At 37.8% G+C, this 15,792-nt stretch overlaps 1 protein-coding gene across 1 annotated transcript; it reads right to left on the bottom strand.

The window, feature by feature from the left end:
• Positions 1 to 23: 23 nt before the first annotated feature.
• On the bottom strand, positions 24 to 15,485 carry LOC127426246 (1-phosphatidylinositol 4,5-bisphosphate phosphodiesterase eta-2-like). The gene is made up of 20 exons (XM_051672916.1): positions 15,061 to 15,485; positions 12,567 to 12,713; positions 10,425 to 10,667; positions 10,106 to 10,236; positions 8,122 to 8,292; positions 7,764 to 7,857; positions 7,458 to 7,661; positions 7,134 to 7,254; positions 6,847 to 7,018; positions 6,657 to 6,764; positions 5,262 to 5,342; positions 5,031 to 5,134; positions 3,855 to 3,943; positions 3,569 to 3,754; positions 3,273 to 3,380; positions 3,059 to 3,183; positions 2,877 to 2,961; positions 2,060 to 2,206; positions 1,845 to 1,924; positions 24 to 1,724 (listed from the first exon to the last, which is right to left on the bottom strand). Exons 1-20 carry the CDS (start codon positions 15,293 to 15,295, stop codon positions 324 to 326), a joined length of 4,032 nt encoding a protein of 1,343 aa, XP_051528876.1. The 5' UTR covers positions 15,296 to 15,485; the 3' UTR covers positions 24 to 323.
• Positions 15,486 to 15,792: the final 307 nt, after the last annotated feature.

Below are 15,792 nucleotides of genomic sequence, written 5' to 3'. Positions count from 1 at the left end.
AAATGCAAAAGACGCAATGCAACATTTCAGACTCTGTTTGGAAGAGTTATGAAATGAATATATGAATTATGAGCCCAGATGGCAATAGCTGATGATTTACATGTTAACAAGACAATATTTGTACAAAAAGGAAAATGCAGTACAAATGAAGCTGATCATTTGCTTTTCTTCCTGTAGCATCTGTCCATTTCTGTCACAGTTAGTGCCGTGAGTGTGGAATTGTTTCTTCATGAGTTTCATGTTCATTTGTTATTCTACAATGTTGAGGAATCTATATAAAAAAAATACAATTTAAATAAAAACTTAAATTAAACACAGCAGTCTTAAAACCTGAAATCTGTCATATCATTTAAAATTGAGATAGTATAAAGAATAAAAAAGAAACGTTCAAAATATTTTACCCAATCTTTGGCAAGAGCCTTTGGACAGTTTGTGGTGTAAGACTTACCTCTGAAAAACAGTGGTGAATGACAGCGAATCTCACGAATTTTCTGCTCAAACAGCGCATTCATCTCCCTCTGCAGTGTGCCCATTGTCTGCTGCTGGTTGCCAGGGAAACAGGATGGCAGAGTACTCAGGTCAAGGCTGTCCAAACTACTCAGACTGCTTGATTCACTCTCAGCAAGGTTGTTATTGTTAGGAACAGATTTTTGATGTGTAACGTAACTGCAGCTGCCCTGCTTTTGGGGAAGAGGGTATTGGTTCAGGAAGTCTTTCGATATGTTCCAGGGGGTGTTTAGGGGAGAGGGAGGATGGCGTCTTGGGACGCTTTGTGATGTGCTTCCTTTGAATGGAAAATCCTCGGAAGCTTGTCTGCTCGAGTCATTCATAGTGCTTCTACTCATCGCAGGGGTTGCAGGGATGGACAATGGCTGCCAATGGGGCTTAAGCTTGAAATCTAAAGATGATCCAAAGTTGTTCTTGTGTACCTGGTTTTTGGTGTTTAAAGTTCCACTAGAGGGATCTAGTGCTCCATCATGTTTCGGATTGAAACTCAAGGGTTCACAGGCCAATGTTGGCTCTGAGCTTATGAAAGAATGAGTTTTTAGATGACGCCCTTGGGCATTTATAGGTTTATACGTCTCATGTTCCTGCTCTGATTCCTTAGCAACCGATTTAGTGTCCAAGAGCTGCGTTGACAACAAGGGCCTGTCATTCAGTTCAGAAGCATCACCTTTCATCTTGTGTACCAGTATGTCTGCAGGCTCAGTGCTTTCCGGTTTAAATGTTGGAGGTAAATCGTTTTGTTTTGTCAGCTCCTGGTTATCTATGTTGCAAAGGTGAGGTTGAACCGAAGAAGCCTGAACGTCCAGTTCTGAACTCTCTTTTGAGTCAAACCCTAAGTTGGTGTTGCCCATGGCCTCCCCTGCTCCATCCGAGCATGTGATAGAGGACAAGCGCCACCGTCCCTCATGAGATCCTTCTGGCTCCTGGAAAGAGACCTTGTGGGCCCTTCTCAGGGGTTCACTCTGAGCTCCTCTGAGCAAAGAAGCAGACTGTGAGGTACTCCTGCTGTCCTTTGAGCTTATGTCATCACTATAACGTCTGTTTACAAAGTCCTCTTTGGCGTAGAAATCCGGTGAGCCACGCATGACTTTTGCTTTGCTTTTTCCAGCTCCACCTTTCCGCAGGAAGTTTGGACCAAAAGATGTCCTCGTGCCATCTTCAGAGGTTTGCATAAGGTTTTTCTGGATTAGCTGCTTTACCGTGTTGCTTGATTTGACCTGTCGGGATTGGCAGATGTACAGTCAATATATCAGCAAATCTATTCTGTTATGTTAAAACGATGATTGCTACAGTATTTATGCATAAGTGAAGAGAAAAGTAGTCCAATTAAAAGTTACCTTTCCTGTGACATCATTTATGGAAACATGTACAAAGATAGATGCTTCCTCCATACCTTCTAAATAGACATGTCGATAACCTGTGGAACAAGTGGACTGATCTTTAAACTTGAAGCGTGAAATGATATTTTCATTCTTCTATGGATTACTTACTGACTAAAATTTAAGTTTATAAATATCCATCCCAAAATGTCCTTGATTCGGAAGGAATTTACCTGGCATCATGCTTTTAAACGCTATTGTTCTCTGTCCAATGAAGTCTCGGCCAATTGGATCATGATCCCATACCATAAAGCGTACCAAGGCAATCTGAGGCATGTGCAGTGTAAACACTAGTGTCTCCTCCCACATGGGGTTAAAACCTATTAAGATAAAACAAGGGAGATTTGAGAAGGGAGATCTAGCCATTTTGAGATTATCGACTTTGGCATAACAGTGACGGTAGTTCCCCCTTGTGTCAGTCCCAAAATCTGCTTAAAGCCTTGTCAATGGATAGTGCACAATTTCGGTTTTTGAGTATTTAGAGAATTTTAAATATTGTATGAGATGAGTGTATGAGTGTTTATTTATTTATTTATTAAATTAAATTGTAATTTTTTAGCAATTTTATGGTCAATGACTTGACGCTAATCTTTTTGTCCGGCTCTCTTAAAGAAATAGTTCACCCAAAAATGAAAATTCTCTCATCATTTACGCACACTCACAGGTATTCAAAGTGCAAGAAATATTATTTAATATTACTGACTTGATGGTTACACCACTTCTAAAGTCTAAATAAATTTTTTGTAGAAAATGCTGTAAATATTTTTCAAAAATGTATAAAACCAACATGGACATAAGATTACATTACGAACTTGACACGTGTTTTAAAGTAGATTTTTAAAAGATTTCTCATTTTTACCATCTCAGACAACCTTATTTGTCAATGACCTGTATGTCTCATTTGCCAACTGCTTTCTTGTTACTGACATCATAATCAGTCATAGATACAATTAAAAAAGTGCTGTTTGCACAATCCAGCTTTGTGCTTACCGTTGTCATCCACTACTCTTGTCTGCTGTTTATTGCAATCAACAGGCAATCCAATAATCTCCACCTCCACAAAAGGATCTATAATCTGAAAAAGAAAAAAAGGAAACATTCAACCTACAGTATGGTGGCTTTGTTGTATTATTACAAATAGCATATTTATATTCAGATATGAGTGAACTCGCCTCTCCTCTGTCCCCTAACATGGAGTCTTTTGGCTTTGGAAGCTGCTGGCCACAGATTATTTTGAGCACTAACTGAGCTTTCCTGTTCCCTGGCAAAGGGTCTTCCAGTGCAGGATTAAAGGCACCTGAGGGTAATCATAATGTGTGGAGTTAAAATTTCCCTCCAAACGGCATAATAAATCGAATGCTTCAAACAAACGAGTCACCAAATCACCTTTACACATGCATTTTGGCTTCAGCACATAGCCACAATTTCCATTCGCTGCAAATTTTGCCCTGTTCAGTTGTAGCATACGGCCTTCTGTTTGATAGTTCAGAGCGACTGGGGAAGATGAAACAACATTTCAAACAAGTGCATGGTGGAAAAGTGTAATAGAAAAGCCATTTGCCAGCAGTGAGCCAAATCAAAGCTGTTGCTGTTTCATCATTAATGAAAAACGACAGTCTTTGATGATAATTAGAAGGTAAAAAATAAATGGAAAAATTAAAGAAAGAAAAAAACATTCATACCTAAATGGCATCCTGTGTTCCAAAATGGCTGAGGATTAAAGTTGCTAGAATCAACACGGTAGTTGGAGGGGTAAACTCGTAAAAGTTGCCGTTGATTGAAGCGAACTAACTGGGCAGGTTTTAGCTGCAATATCTGGTTAGTTATGCTTTCATTTAAGGAGGAGACTTGCCAGCTGCACATGTATGCTGCAACATGAATGGGAATTATTAAGACACAAACAGCCACAAGACATCAACATTACTTTTAGCATTAGGATGTTGAGGAGGATGTAATCATTTTTCTTACCTTGAGTTTCAATATCATGAACACGCACTGACTTTGTGTATTTGACCAGATCAGAGAGGGCACGCGAGAGTCTCATCGTTTTCCTCCGTCTGAAATATTCCATAAAAATAAAGACTACCACAGGGTTCCCACACCTTTTGACCAGTGAACTTCCATGACTGTTCCACAACTTTTCCAGTTGCTCATGATTACTGGATAAGGATTTTTAAATATCATTTTATAGAGATATGCAATAGCAAAGAGCAATTTCAGGGTTCCACACGTCCTGGAAAACCTGGAATTTTGCAATGCAGTTTTGCAATCATGGAAAAGTCATGGAAAATGAGAAAAATACATTAATGTCCTGGAAAATAATTATTTGTCCTTGAAAATATTTTAGTATAATGAAACTGTTTGAGTCTGTCACTTACAAGGTTTATGCTACATGTACAAAAACAGTAACGATCAGGAGTCGGGATAGGTGTCAAATACACAAATTCATATCGTTTTGTCACTGCTGTGGTGGTGCATTGTGAACGGTCAATGGTCGAATGTCATCATGAACGAAGCCCTGTCATGTACTGTAGTATTGTAATGTTTACTGTAATTAAATAATAATAATTTAAAAAAAAGCAATATTTCACATCTGTGATGTTCTGTTGTGCAGAATTTCATTTGACAAAAATATCTCTAGTGTTGTTTCGAATTGTGCTTTGGGGGTTTTGTATAAAGGCACTTAATCTAATTAAAAATAATGCAATGTTATGTTGAAAAATTTAAATTATTAAAAGAATTACATTTTTAATTACTTTATTCGAAAAGACACCATTTTGATAATAACATTGAATTAAACAGATACTGAAATACAGATTTCAGAAAAATAACCATCTGAAAACCACAATAAACATTATGATCTCTCGTGTGTTTTTGCTTAAATATAAACCCTTTGGACACATACCTGTAAAATGTCCTGGAAAATTCTGCCTGGAAATGAGTGGGAACCCTGAATTTCTAGCCGATAAAATATTCTAAAGCTGAATTTCCAGGATTTTTATAATTTTCATTACTTTATAACAACTTTAAAATTCCCTGATATTTCCAGGTTTTCCATGACTGTGGGAACCCTGCTACCATTACACTGGCCAGTCAGCCGCACAGAATTCTAAACGGATCTGTTTTATCTCTTGACATACTCACTTGCCGTAGTTGATGATCTGTTTATCATTACTGTTCGGAATCTCCTGTTCGGTATCAGAGTCACTCAGGATAGGCTTCTTTTTTAATTTCACTTGTTTTTTCTTCTAAAACACAGATTGTGGAGCATCAAAACCTTAAACAGTACAATGCTGGACTTCTAACAGATTTGTACATATTTTACTGGAATTGTAATATGACTCAGTGTAAAGTGAAGGTAAAATGTTAGTAAACCTTGCGCCTGAAGCTGCCCATAAACAAATTCCTTGAGCGTTTCTTTGATTCATCACTAGTCTCTGGTGCTCCTTCTCTTGTCTGGAACCCAGAACACAGCAGTTTTTAGTAAGACACTCTAGAGGGAGAATAGCCCATCACTACAATGCAGGAAAAAAAGAAACAGGGGCCATATAACAGAAACTACCAAACTTATCTGTTTAGTAACCATAGCAATTTCAAAACCCTAACTTGAACTTTTCAGAGCTAAACTCTATGGACCTGCCGGCAGGTCCGTGGGCAGAGCCAGAAGCATGCGGTAAGTTTACACTTACATTTTAAATGTCCCTGGATACATAATTCACTCATATGTGGTACCATTTGAAAGCTTAAAATTTTGCATTTATGTTTCATAAAATAACAAATTAAATTCCTAAAAACTTTGCATCGCAAATGATCGCCACCTAGAGGTGAGAATGTAGAAATACGAGTATGAATATAAAAGTTTTTCACATAGCACTTAAATAGGTAAGTCATATATCAAATGAAAGCTCTCATTCTCAGGAATGTGACTGAATAGTTTATTTTGTTGCCCTAACACCACAGCTCAAATGATTATCAAAAGAATCAGGAAGTGAAATATTATCTCGATGAGACAACAAAGACAACCGTCTCATGTCTGCTTCAGTCACTACTTCTGAAGCCCCAAGTAGCTACAAGCTGCATATCAGCTCTTAACTTAGGATGTTTTCTTCAAAATGAGTAATTTTTTATTGTCTGTGATCTTGCTTGGTCAAACAATTCAATGTTACATCTCAGACATCCAGAAACAATCTGAAGTCCAGCTGAAAAAGCTTGTTAAACAAAACATTGGCAAAATATGTTATCATCTGTTGAGATGACTGAGGTTCTCTGCTTTCCAATTACCCTTAGACCTCTAGTCCATTCAGAGGCCGAGATATTCAACAAAACACTGGGGAACATGCATGCCATCCAATATTGACTGGATGTCTATGATCTGAGTGCTCAGCTGCGTTACAGTGTCCTTTCAGATCTGTTTATTGTGATGGAAGGTGATAGAGATAAAAATTTAAAAAAATCCTAGTACTTACTGTCATCTTGTGGAATGAAATAAGACTTTTTGCAGAGAGATAGAGCAAACACAACCAGAATTACATACTTATAATTTTTATTATTATTATTTATTATTATTATGTATTGGAATCTTTTTTTTATGTGTTTTCTGTAAAATTAGACCAATTTTTGTAATTAGTCCATTGTATGTGTGTAAGGTGAGCTTTTATATTTAGTAGTAAAAAGATTAGTTTAAGGGGTTAAGATTTAAGATAGGATATTTCTGTGATACGGTCCCAGAGCTCCAAAAAACTAAATTAACCAAACAACAAATGGCCTCACATCTCCATTAATCTGCTCCTCTTCGTCCTCTTCCTCTTCAGCACTGTCTTCATCAGACACGTCGCCCTCCTCTGCATCAGCATCAATGTTTGCTGGCAGCTTCTTACCCTTGAAAACATCTCAGTGTCAGTGTTTCCATGATTTGGTCACAAAAATATTTGACTTAAAACTATGCAAACTATTACCTCACCTTAACAAGCACTTTTCCTTTCAAAACCTCTGGAGATGGCAGACGTCTGGACTCATTCACACTGACATTTGACAGGTCCAGTTTATCCTGTAGCACTTCCATGAGGTATTGAGCCATTTTCTTCTGCTGAGGCACAGTGCAGTGGTTCTCGATAGAGAGGATAACTGGGTATCTGATATTGGAAGAATTAGTGAGACAATTCATAAAATTTGCCATGCTTTATGTTTTCTTATATTGGTAATCAATTGCTAAAGTAAAGCTTTACATTTTCTCTTCCCGTCACTTACTGGGTTTTGGCAAAAGCATATTTGTTGATTGTCTCAACAACATCTTTAAAGAGTATTTTTGAGGTTAGTGTGTAACCATGATGCACAATAGGTTCTCCATCAGGACCATCCCAGCAGTCAACTAAAGACAGAGAGAAATCAATTGAAAATTGAAAAGTGTCAATTGAAAGATAGCAACATGTTTTATTTATTGATGGCAAAAACTTGTGGTAGACCAGTATATCGGCCAGGCCAATAAATGGCCATTTCATGACCCTTTTTTAAGTCTAAGGTGTGAACTAGGGGGGTTTCATGATACTATAAGTGAGTTTAAGAAATTTCTACCTTCCACACATCGACAGCCTGCCTGCAGCACATAAGCGTACATATCGACCCGGGACTGAGAGAGCAGCTGATCACCAGTCAGGTAAGTGTTGTGAGAAGACGAAATGTAGTAGTTTGTCAGGGGCTGTGTCATGTCCTGATTTACTTGATGGTGTTCTGGGTTGAAGATGTCCCCTGCAGGACTACGCATGTAATTGGTGAAACCTTAGAAAGCAAGAAAATGGGGTAATGGTTAAAAGCATAATATATGTGGTTGTATTCTGTAGGTATGAAAAGAATTTAAGATAAGGTGCATGAGTCTCTCACCATCAATACCAAGCACCATATGTGTTTGGTTTTCAGGACATGGCTCAAACTGGTTAATGATCATCTTGCAATATTCTTTTGTCACATTTACCATCTAGAAAAAAAAAAAAAGAACAAGCCAATGACAAATATGACAGTTTGGGTCCATTTAGTAAAACAGCAACAAATTTAACAAAATATGTGAACATTTATTCACTTAGCAGATGCTTTTATCCAAAGTGCATTCAAGGTATACATTTTCAGTTTGTGTGGTCCCTGGAAATCAGACTCATAGCTTTGATTTTGCTAGTGCCATTCTCTAACAGTTGAGCTACAGGAACTACACATTGTGAAAATATGCATAATGAATCACACCAGCCTTTTGCTCATTTTCAAAGAAGAGGTGGAGGTTGTTTAAATCCATGTGCTCTTTGTGGTTGCTGTAGGTGATCATAAGTAAGTAAAGATCTCGGCGTGTCGAGATCATCTTGTAAAAATTACAGAATTCCTCAAATGTTAAAGACCCCTGGTTTTCATCAGTGTCAGCCGCCTGTGGAATACAGAGAGTTTTCATTCAAATGGAATAGAAAAATTATTTCCTATATTTTTCATTAAATATACAGTAATGCCCACCTGAAAGAGCCCCTCCCTGGTTTTCTATTGAACAGGAAGTTCTTGCCCCTATTTCGCCATTGCAAAGCCTTTCTATCAAACTAACATTTGCATGTGATTTGGACAAGAGTGGCCAGAGTATTTAATTCGGACATTTTTTTAAATGTTGCCTCGAGTATATGGCTGAACCCCAAATTATGTTTCAACAAGTCCCCTTTTTGCTGGTCAGAGTGGATTGGGAGGGGGGTTACTACACTCGGTGACCTATATGAGTGTGGAGTGTTGAGATCCTTTCAAAGTTTGGTTAAACTTTTTGGGATTCGCAGATCTCAATTCTATAAGTATTTACAGCTGCGCCACCTGCTTTGTACTATTTTTGGGAGTAGTTTACACACCCCTAAAGCGGCAGATACTCTGGGAGTGGTGATTACTGCTTTTGGAAAAGGTCATGAGGCATCAGTGTATTACTCCCTGCTAATTCAGGATTCTGGGGTACGAAACTTCAACTTCTCGGTAAACTTGGAGGAGGGAGAGTGGGCTAGGATTCTAAAAAACGTCAAGTCTGTATCTAGAGATGCAAGAGTTCGCCTTATGCATTTAAGATTTTACATAGATTCTGTTGGACCCCCTCTAGATTGTATAGGCAATACAATCCCCCCGGCGATGTCAATCAGAAGATGGAGACACAACCCATGTCTTTTGGGGATGTGTTGAGATTCAAGAATTTTGGTTGAGGATTCAGAGTTTTATACGCAAGGATTTGGCATCTCAAATTTTATTTTGCCCCAGACTCTGTATTTTAGGATATGGGAGAATAATTAATTCATCTCATTAATTTGGAGAATAAGCACGTGAAAAACTGGGTCCTAACAAGTATTATGATTGCCAGACAGATTATTTTAAGGAGTTGGAAGATGGCTGGAGTGCCCCCATTTCAGGAGTGGTGTTCAGAGGGGGTATCCAGAAGACTGGGGAGTCTAGACCTGTTTGTGTGTGTGTGTTGGGGGGGGCATTACAGTTAAGACCTCAACTAGTTTCAGACAACGGCATCTGTCCAAATGGAGCCATATGTTCACCGAGCGTACTCATCAGCATCTTTAGTAATAGTATTCTGGAGGTGTCTTAAACCAATAAAACATAGTACAGGACATCAGTAAAATCAAGATAATCTTAAAGAAGGTAAAGTGACTTTATCCCACATAGCCACAATGGAGAAATCCTACATAGTTTGTGTGACACTGTACTCCAAATAGCTATTCATAATTTATAGCAGTTAACTTACAGAAAACTAAGTTAGCTACACTGCAAACTAGCAAAAACAAAAAACAAAACAAATACAAATAAAAACTAGCTTAATGCATTGAAGCTACTTAATACAATCAGTTTATAATTAGCATGCCAATTATAATTATGCTAACAAGGAGATTTTGTTTGATGTAGCCTTTGTTAGCTAACACAGTTGCTGACATTGTACAATGTGACAAAAAGTTCTTTGTCATGCTACACCTCTACTTGTGAAAAAATTACTTGTTTATGAGTGAAGGTACATAACTTTTGAAAGCGCTTGAGGTACTGTACTGCACCTGAAAATTGTAATTATTAGTATTGCTACTTGTTGTTAGCAGCTCCCCAACTTTGCTAAGCACACAACATGATACAATGTGGTTGTTATATTTTAATCAACAAATAAATTGAATGTTAATGGATAATAAATGAGTAACACATTTTCGACAAGCTGTTTATGAGTGTACCTGGAACATTTCTCTAACTTTTTGCTTGGGAAGGTTCACATTGAGTTTGTGGAGCAGCTGTAGAACTTCTCCAATACTCAGATTTCCATCGCCATTTTTGTCTGCCTCTGAAAAGGTCTGCCACAACCATTTACAACAAGTAGTAAGGAAATGCATCTGTATCCAAAAAGCATCACAATATAGCTACCCCCTAAAGGCTAAAAATCCAATAAATACAAACCCAATCTATGGCTGATCTGAGAGAAAGAAAAGCCATTGCGCTCATACTGGTGGATTAAACTATTCCAACACCCACAGAGGTGACAATTAAAAGGATATTGATCTCGTGTGCGTTGTCTTTTTGCCAGACTGTCCTCATCACTGATGCCTGCCATGAGATATTTAAGGCCAGTAATCCATGTTCTTGCCTCTTCTCCATTCGTGGAAACTAAGTCGAGAGATTCCACGTGGTCTCCATGGTAAATACTGAAGCAGCAGTTGGGGTCAAAGTTATTGTTGGCAAATCGCCTGAAGACCTCTGTTTTCATCCCCTCACAGACCTCATGAATAGAGTCTATGGTGACTGAATAAAATAAGAACAGTGAAGTGTAATGTAGACCTCTGACTGTTTGATCTTGTTTTTTTCAGTGGTTCAGACTTGTGCAAAACATTTTTATTATACATAACTTATCTTTAGAGATAATATTGTTGTAGAAACATTATTCCAATCCAGATGTTTACTAATTAAAAATACAAACACAGTGGCGGTCCGTCAGAGAAGGCAAGGGAGACTCCTCAAAAATGTACTCACAATCAGAGACCAAATAACTAAATGTTATTAATTTTGGTTCGTTCTGAGCAGAAACTGTATTTTTTCGTTCCTGTTCCAGCATTCCGCTGCCTCCTTTCCAATTGGTAACTGGTTAGAACGGAATTAAAGAACGGTTAATATAATTCATGCTAATGATGTTATTAACCGGTTACCAACATTCCAACACTCCAAAACAGTTGAAAAGGACTTTGTTTTTGTTTTCGGTTACGTTCTGCAAAAGATTTTCATCATTTTCCGGTTTTTGTTCCTTGGAACATTTTCAGTGATAAAATTAACAATGGTTTTAATCAATTAACCTACTGATCCGCATAACTCGGATGCATATAATGTAAAATTGTATTTTTTTTCCTTTAATGTAATGAGTTTTAATCACTGCACTGCATCATTATCAGAGATAAACTTTCAAGCCAAAGGTTCAACAGTAGTATTTTTAGTATATCAGTAGTGTGTTATGCCTTCTTGTGGTTAATGCAACAGGTCAACAGAGAATTTAAATTTAGCCAAAATATCAATGAAATCCAAATTATTGAAGGATCTCAAAACAAGACTGAACGACAGGGCAATACATAAATTTGCCTCAACAAACAAGCAGGGGATGGGGTTGCTCTACATCAAGTAGACCTTGTTCAAAGTAGCGCCATATTTAATTTTTGACAGGAATGACACTGAGGCTGTGAGGAATTAAAGGGACTTAAAGCCGAAACATACTCTATGCAATTAGCATACATGAACGCATACGTTTCAAGGTTATGCAAGCTCGATTTCGTTGTGTCCCAAAATGTGTAATTCATAATACAGCCGTTCTAGAACTTCCACCAAAGTTCAAGTAGGTATAGCTGCATCTCCAAAAGGGGGCGTGGTTGCTCCAAAAGGGGGTGTCACTTCCACACATGGTGAGGTTTAGTAAAAGGGTTAGGTTAGGGGCTCCCTATATATTTAATGGAGGTATGGAGTTCCCACACCTTTTGGGAGCTCTGCCTGCTCTTATATCCTTCTCCCAAACTTAGCCACTGAACTAACATGCCCCCTCTTTCCAAAACTCCACTCTCCAAAGACATGCACACACACACAGAGACGCTTGGAGATCGCTGTGATCAGCAGAGCATCTCAATGTCACAGATAAGAAAAATAAAGTAGACATGTATGTAATTTGATGTCGGTAAACCCAAACACTTACATTAACCTTGTAGAAGTTCTACAAAAAAGAATCTGTGGCAAAATATGGTTCTCAAACATCAAACTGACTCTCTCTGCTTCCTGCTGCCCATATATGGGCTGCCCCGTGAACGTAAAGAATGATGGAGAAAGCTCCTCAGAGTCTTCCGATTGGCTAAACAAAGAATCTGGCCACGCCCGTGTCCAGGTGTGATTTCATGGTACCCATTTCAGTGATATCTGACTGGTAATAGGGACTTCTTTTGGGGTGTAATTTCATAATTAAAATAGCTTACAGAACCTTTAGGAAACCAGGAAGATCGTCTGTGTATGTGAACATAGTTATCAGTGAAAAGATGTTTATAAGCCCTACTGCAAAATTGGTGTGATCAATCAATACTGATTTACATATCAGCCTCCCTGGAAAATTCCCTCATGGACAGCTACTGAACAAACTCATGCAGCAACACAAACACAATTATCAACGTGACTTACTTTTAGCTTTCTCGTGTTTTCTGGAGGGTCTCCAGCGAATGCAGGACTTGTGTTCATCTAGGTAGAAAAGTCGCACCAGAGCCTTTGATTTTCCTCTTAGTTTAATCATTTGTGAGCCGGCCTGCATGTTGCACATGCATCTCTCCACTGCAAAATCAAAAATAACTTTATTACTCATTGTATCACAGCCACAATCAAGGGTTTCATAGGGGCCTGGAAGTGTAAGTCAGGATTTAAAGTACAGTGGCCTCAAAAGATACTTAAAAAATATCTGAATGTCTTTATCATTATATAGCAGATCATCAATCCAAGTGGCATTCATTTAAAAGATAGCATAAGCACACTTTTCAAGCAAAACATTTAACATTAAATGTTTGTTTGGTTTATACAACAATATGTTGTACACGGCTTATAAAACGATGTATATACTGTTCAAAAACAAGACAAAAAAGTATTTGGACACATTCTAGTCATCAACGCTTTGTGGAACATGTCCATAGCTAATGTGATGAATGCATACAGTACAACCACTAAAATCACAGCTGGTAGCAGTTGGTAAAAAGTAATTGCAAAAATGGTTCAGAAAAGTAAAGTTAAATCTGAGAAAAGCTCTTGCTGGCAGATGCCACTTGATTTGATATTGTTTCTAATTCATTCATTTTTAAGTGTGACTTTGGTGTTCAAAAGTGTCTAAGTACCTTTTTTTTCGATTGTTTATTATTTATAGAGCAACAGTCTGGTTCCGGAATTAAAAATTCCATTAATTTTTTCCATAGACAAATTGATTTTCAACGATAACTTACTGTATAAACCTTTAAAGACAGACATACTGTGAGCTGCGAAGTTGTTCATCGATGGTATATGCCTTTGTTGAAGCCATCAAACTGAATTATTTCAACTTGATTTGAAATGATTTAAGATTAGTGTTTAATAGCGGAATTCCTAGAGAACAACTGCACTACCCATGATTCAGCAGAGAGAGATCCACCAATCAGAGAAACGCAGCCAACAAAGTCCAGCAGCAACCGCCCACTCCCATGGCGCACTGTGAATGACACAATCGAGTCGGTCTCCCTACACCCTCAAACTACATATACTGTATATATATAGATATATGTTTATCAGTATATATAAAAATATTTTCCAGTAAACTTTAAATATATTGTTTATTTACTTTTAAACAGCAATCTGAAATGAATAGTTTTATATATTTTAAATATGTTTTTATTTGATTGCATCATTCACACTGCTTCATGGGATTGTAGTTTGTGCCCTCCTGAAAGACGGTAAGTACACAGTCTTGTAACTTTGTCTTTTTGACTGATTTTCAAACACTTTTTTGCAATTTTTTGCACAAGTTTGTAATTTTGTGATTCACCTCTGAGCTGATTGGTTTGGTTCATGGCTTAGAACTCTTTTATGAAAACTCTACGGAAAAAACGAATGGGAAAAATTCTTCTGGAACCCAGACGCCTGAAAAGCACTGTTGCGCTCTATTGAGAAGGGTTTTTTTTTAAATACTGATATATTTAGCATTTAAAAAATCTTTTGAAATGTCAAGCAGATGTAACAACAAGTTCCTTCTAAATCAGATTACACAGCTGCGTCACACACAGGGTTTGTAAGTGTGTTTACTGTGTGCTGGCACGCCTTATCGAAGCAATACTACAATAATGACGATCTGTCACAGACACATCATCTTGCAAACTTGCTCATCAAAACTATTTTGTCGTATTGTTTTGAAAATTACACGTGAAAGAATGTTAATTTTAGGGTGATACAAGGATTAACTGGTAGCTGATCTTTGCAGTTAGCAAAGTATTTGAAAGTATTAGGTGGGTGAAATCTCCCATTTGATTGATATCATTATAGAGATTTTTGTACTACTCTAATACAATGATACTATGCTATGCTCTGTTTATTGTCAAAAATGCTGAAGCAACAATGATGCTTTAAATATATTGCATAATATACTTTAAATACCTTTTTAACAGCATTACACATTTTCTTTTTGATTAGCCAGGAGTCACTTTAAGTTCATAGTCACCAAACTATGAATTCAGTGTATGTTTTTAAAAAGTTACTTAGGAGGAGAGGATGGGGGGGGGGGGGGGTTGTCATGTGATGCGGTTAGTCTGCTTCTCTCAGTCTGCTAATCCCAGGGGATTGTTTGTGTCCATATGCCATGAGTGTCCACAGGTGTCTTTCCGAATTTCTTCCAATGGCGAGCAATATATGACTATAGTGGCATTTGCATTCAGAGTACTCCATCAAAAAGTTCTGCTTTGCCAAATAAGATACAAAATTGCTAAAAATGTCAAATTAGAATGAACTATCTGCTTTGAGCACACCAGTTCAGTAATTTCAGATCCACTGGAAAGTTGAATTACATCCAGTACAGTTAGCTATTTGCATACTTGATCATTTAATAATTCTCATGAAAAAGAAAGAAATAATATAGGGTCAGTATGCCACTGTTTCGCTAAATACTTACCTATTTGGCCCATTCTCCATTTTGGCGATGCAACAATACTTCCCCCAATCCAGAAGAACTCCTCAGCCAAGCGTGATATTGCAGCTTTCTGCCATAGTTTAGGTGAAGTCATGATGGAAGGGGAAGGTGACCTGAAAGGTGAAGGTGATCTCCTCCCAGGACTCGGGGGCCTCCGAGAGAGAGAGGGTGAAAACATGACCGGAGATGATGGTGCCATTCCTTGAGATGTGTTCATTACTTCAGTACTCTTGTGTAGTCATAACCTAGACCCCATGTCATGCTCCTCACCCACCGTATCAGTCCTGTTGCTCTCATAAGGTCAGATCTGCAACATCCAGCGAGACAGGTGTTACTGAAATGATGAGCCAACAGTTCTCAAGGAATCAGTATGTGGATTGATTATTTAATTCCAGTTGGCACCTCTTTCTGACTGATCCTCTTAGTAAATGACCTTCCCTCTGGTCCATTGATATTGAGATTTTTTCATATATTCCGACGTGAATGTTAAATTTGACTGAAATTATGAAAAGGCGTGCTGTGGCTTAAAGTTTAGGAGGAACTGGAACGGGGAGAGGAGCCACACGTGTAAGCAGTCACTAAATCTCTAATCCAGGATGAGGTGAAGGCATTACTTGTACTGGGGGATTTTCATGCCTCACGTCAACTTGAAGAAAATTGATTATTTATCAAGATTGTTGCTGTAACAATACTAATGTAAAAGTTGTATACATT

The sequence above is a fragment of the Myxocyprinus asiaticus genome, chromosome 35, assembly GCF_019703515.2.
Source record: "Myxocyprinus asiaticus isolate MX2 ecotype Aquarium Trade chromosome 35, UBuf_Myxa_2, whole genome shotgun sequence".
NCBI classification, from domain to species: domain Eukaryota; kingdom Metazoa; phylum Chordata; class Actinopteri; order Cypriniformes; family Catostomidae; genus Myxocyprinus; species Myxocyprinus asiaticus.
This window is presented reverse-complemented; position numbering and strand designations above follow the sequence as displayed.

Excerpts from the sequence above, each read along its gene's own strand:
- LOC127426246 (XM_051672916.1), bottom strand. The coding sequence starts at position 15,295 with ATGAACACATCTCAAGGAATGGCACCATCATCTCCGGTCATGTTTTCA. Across the intron at positions 12,714-15,060 it reads ATGGAGAATGGGCCAAATAG|TGGAGAGATGCATGTGCAAC; the intron begins GTAAGTATTTAG and ends TTGATTTTGCAG. Across the intron at positions 5,343-6,656 it reads AGGAGCAGATTAATGGAGAT|ACAAGAGAAGGAGCACCAGA; the intron begins GTGAGGCCATTT and ends TCTGGGTTCCAG.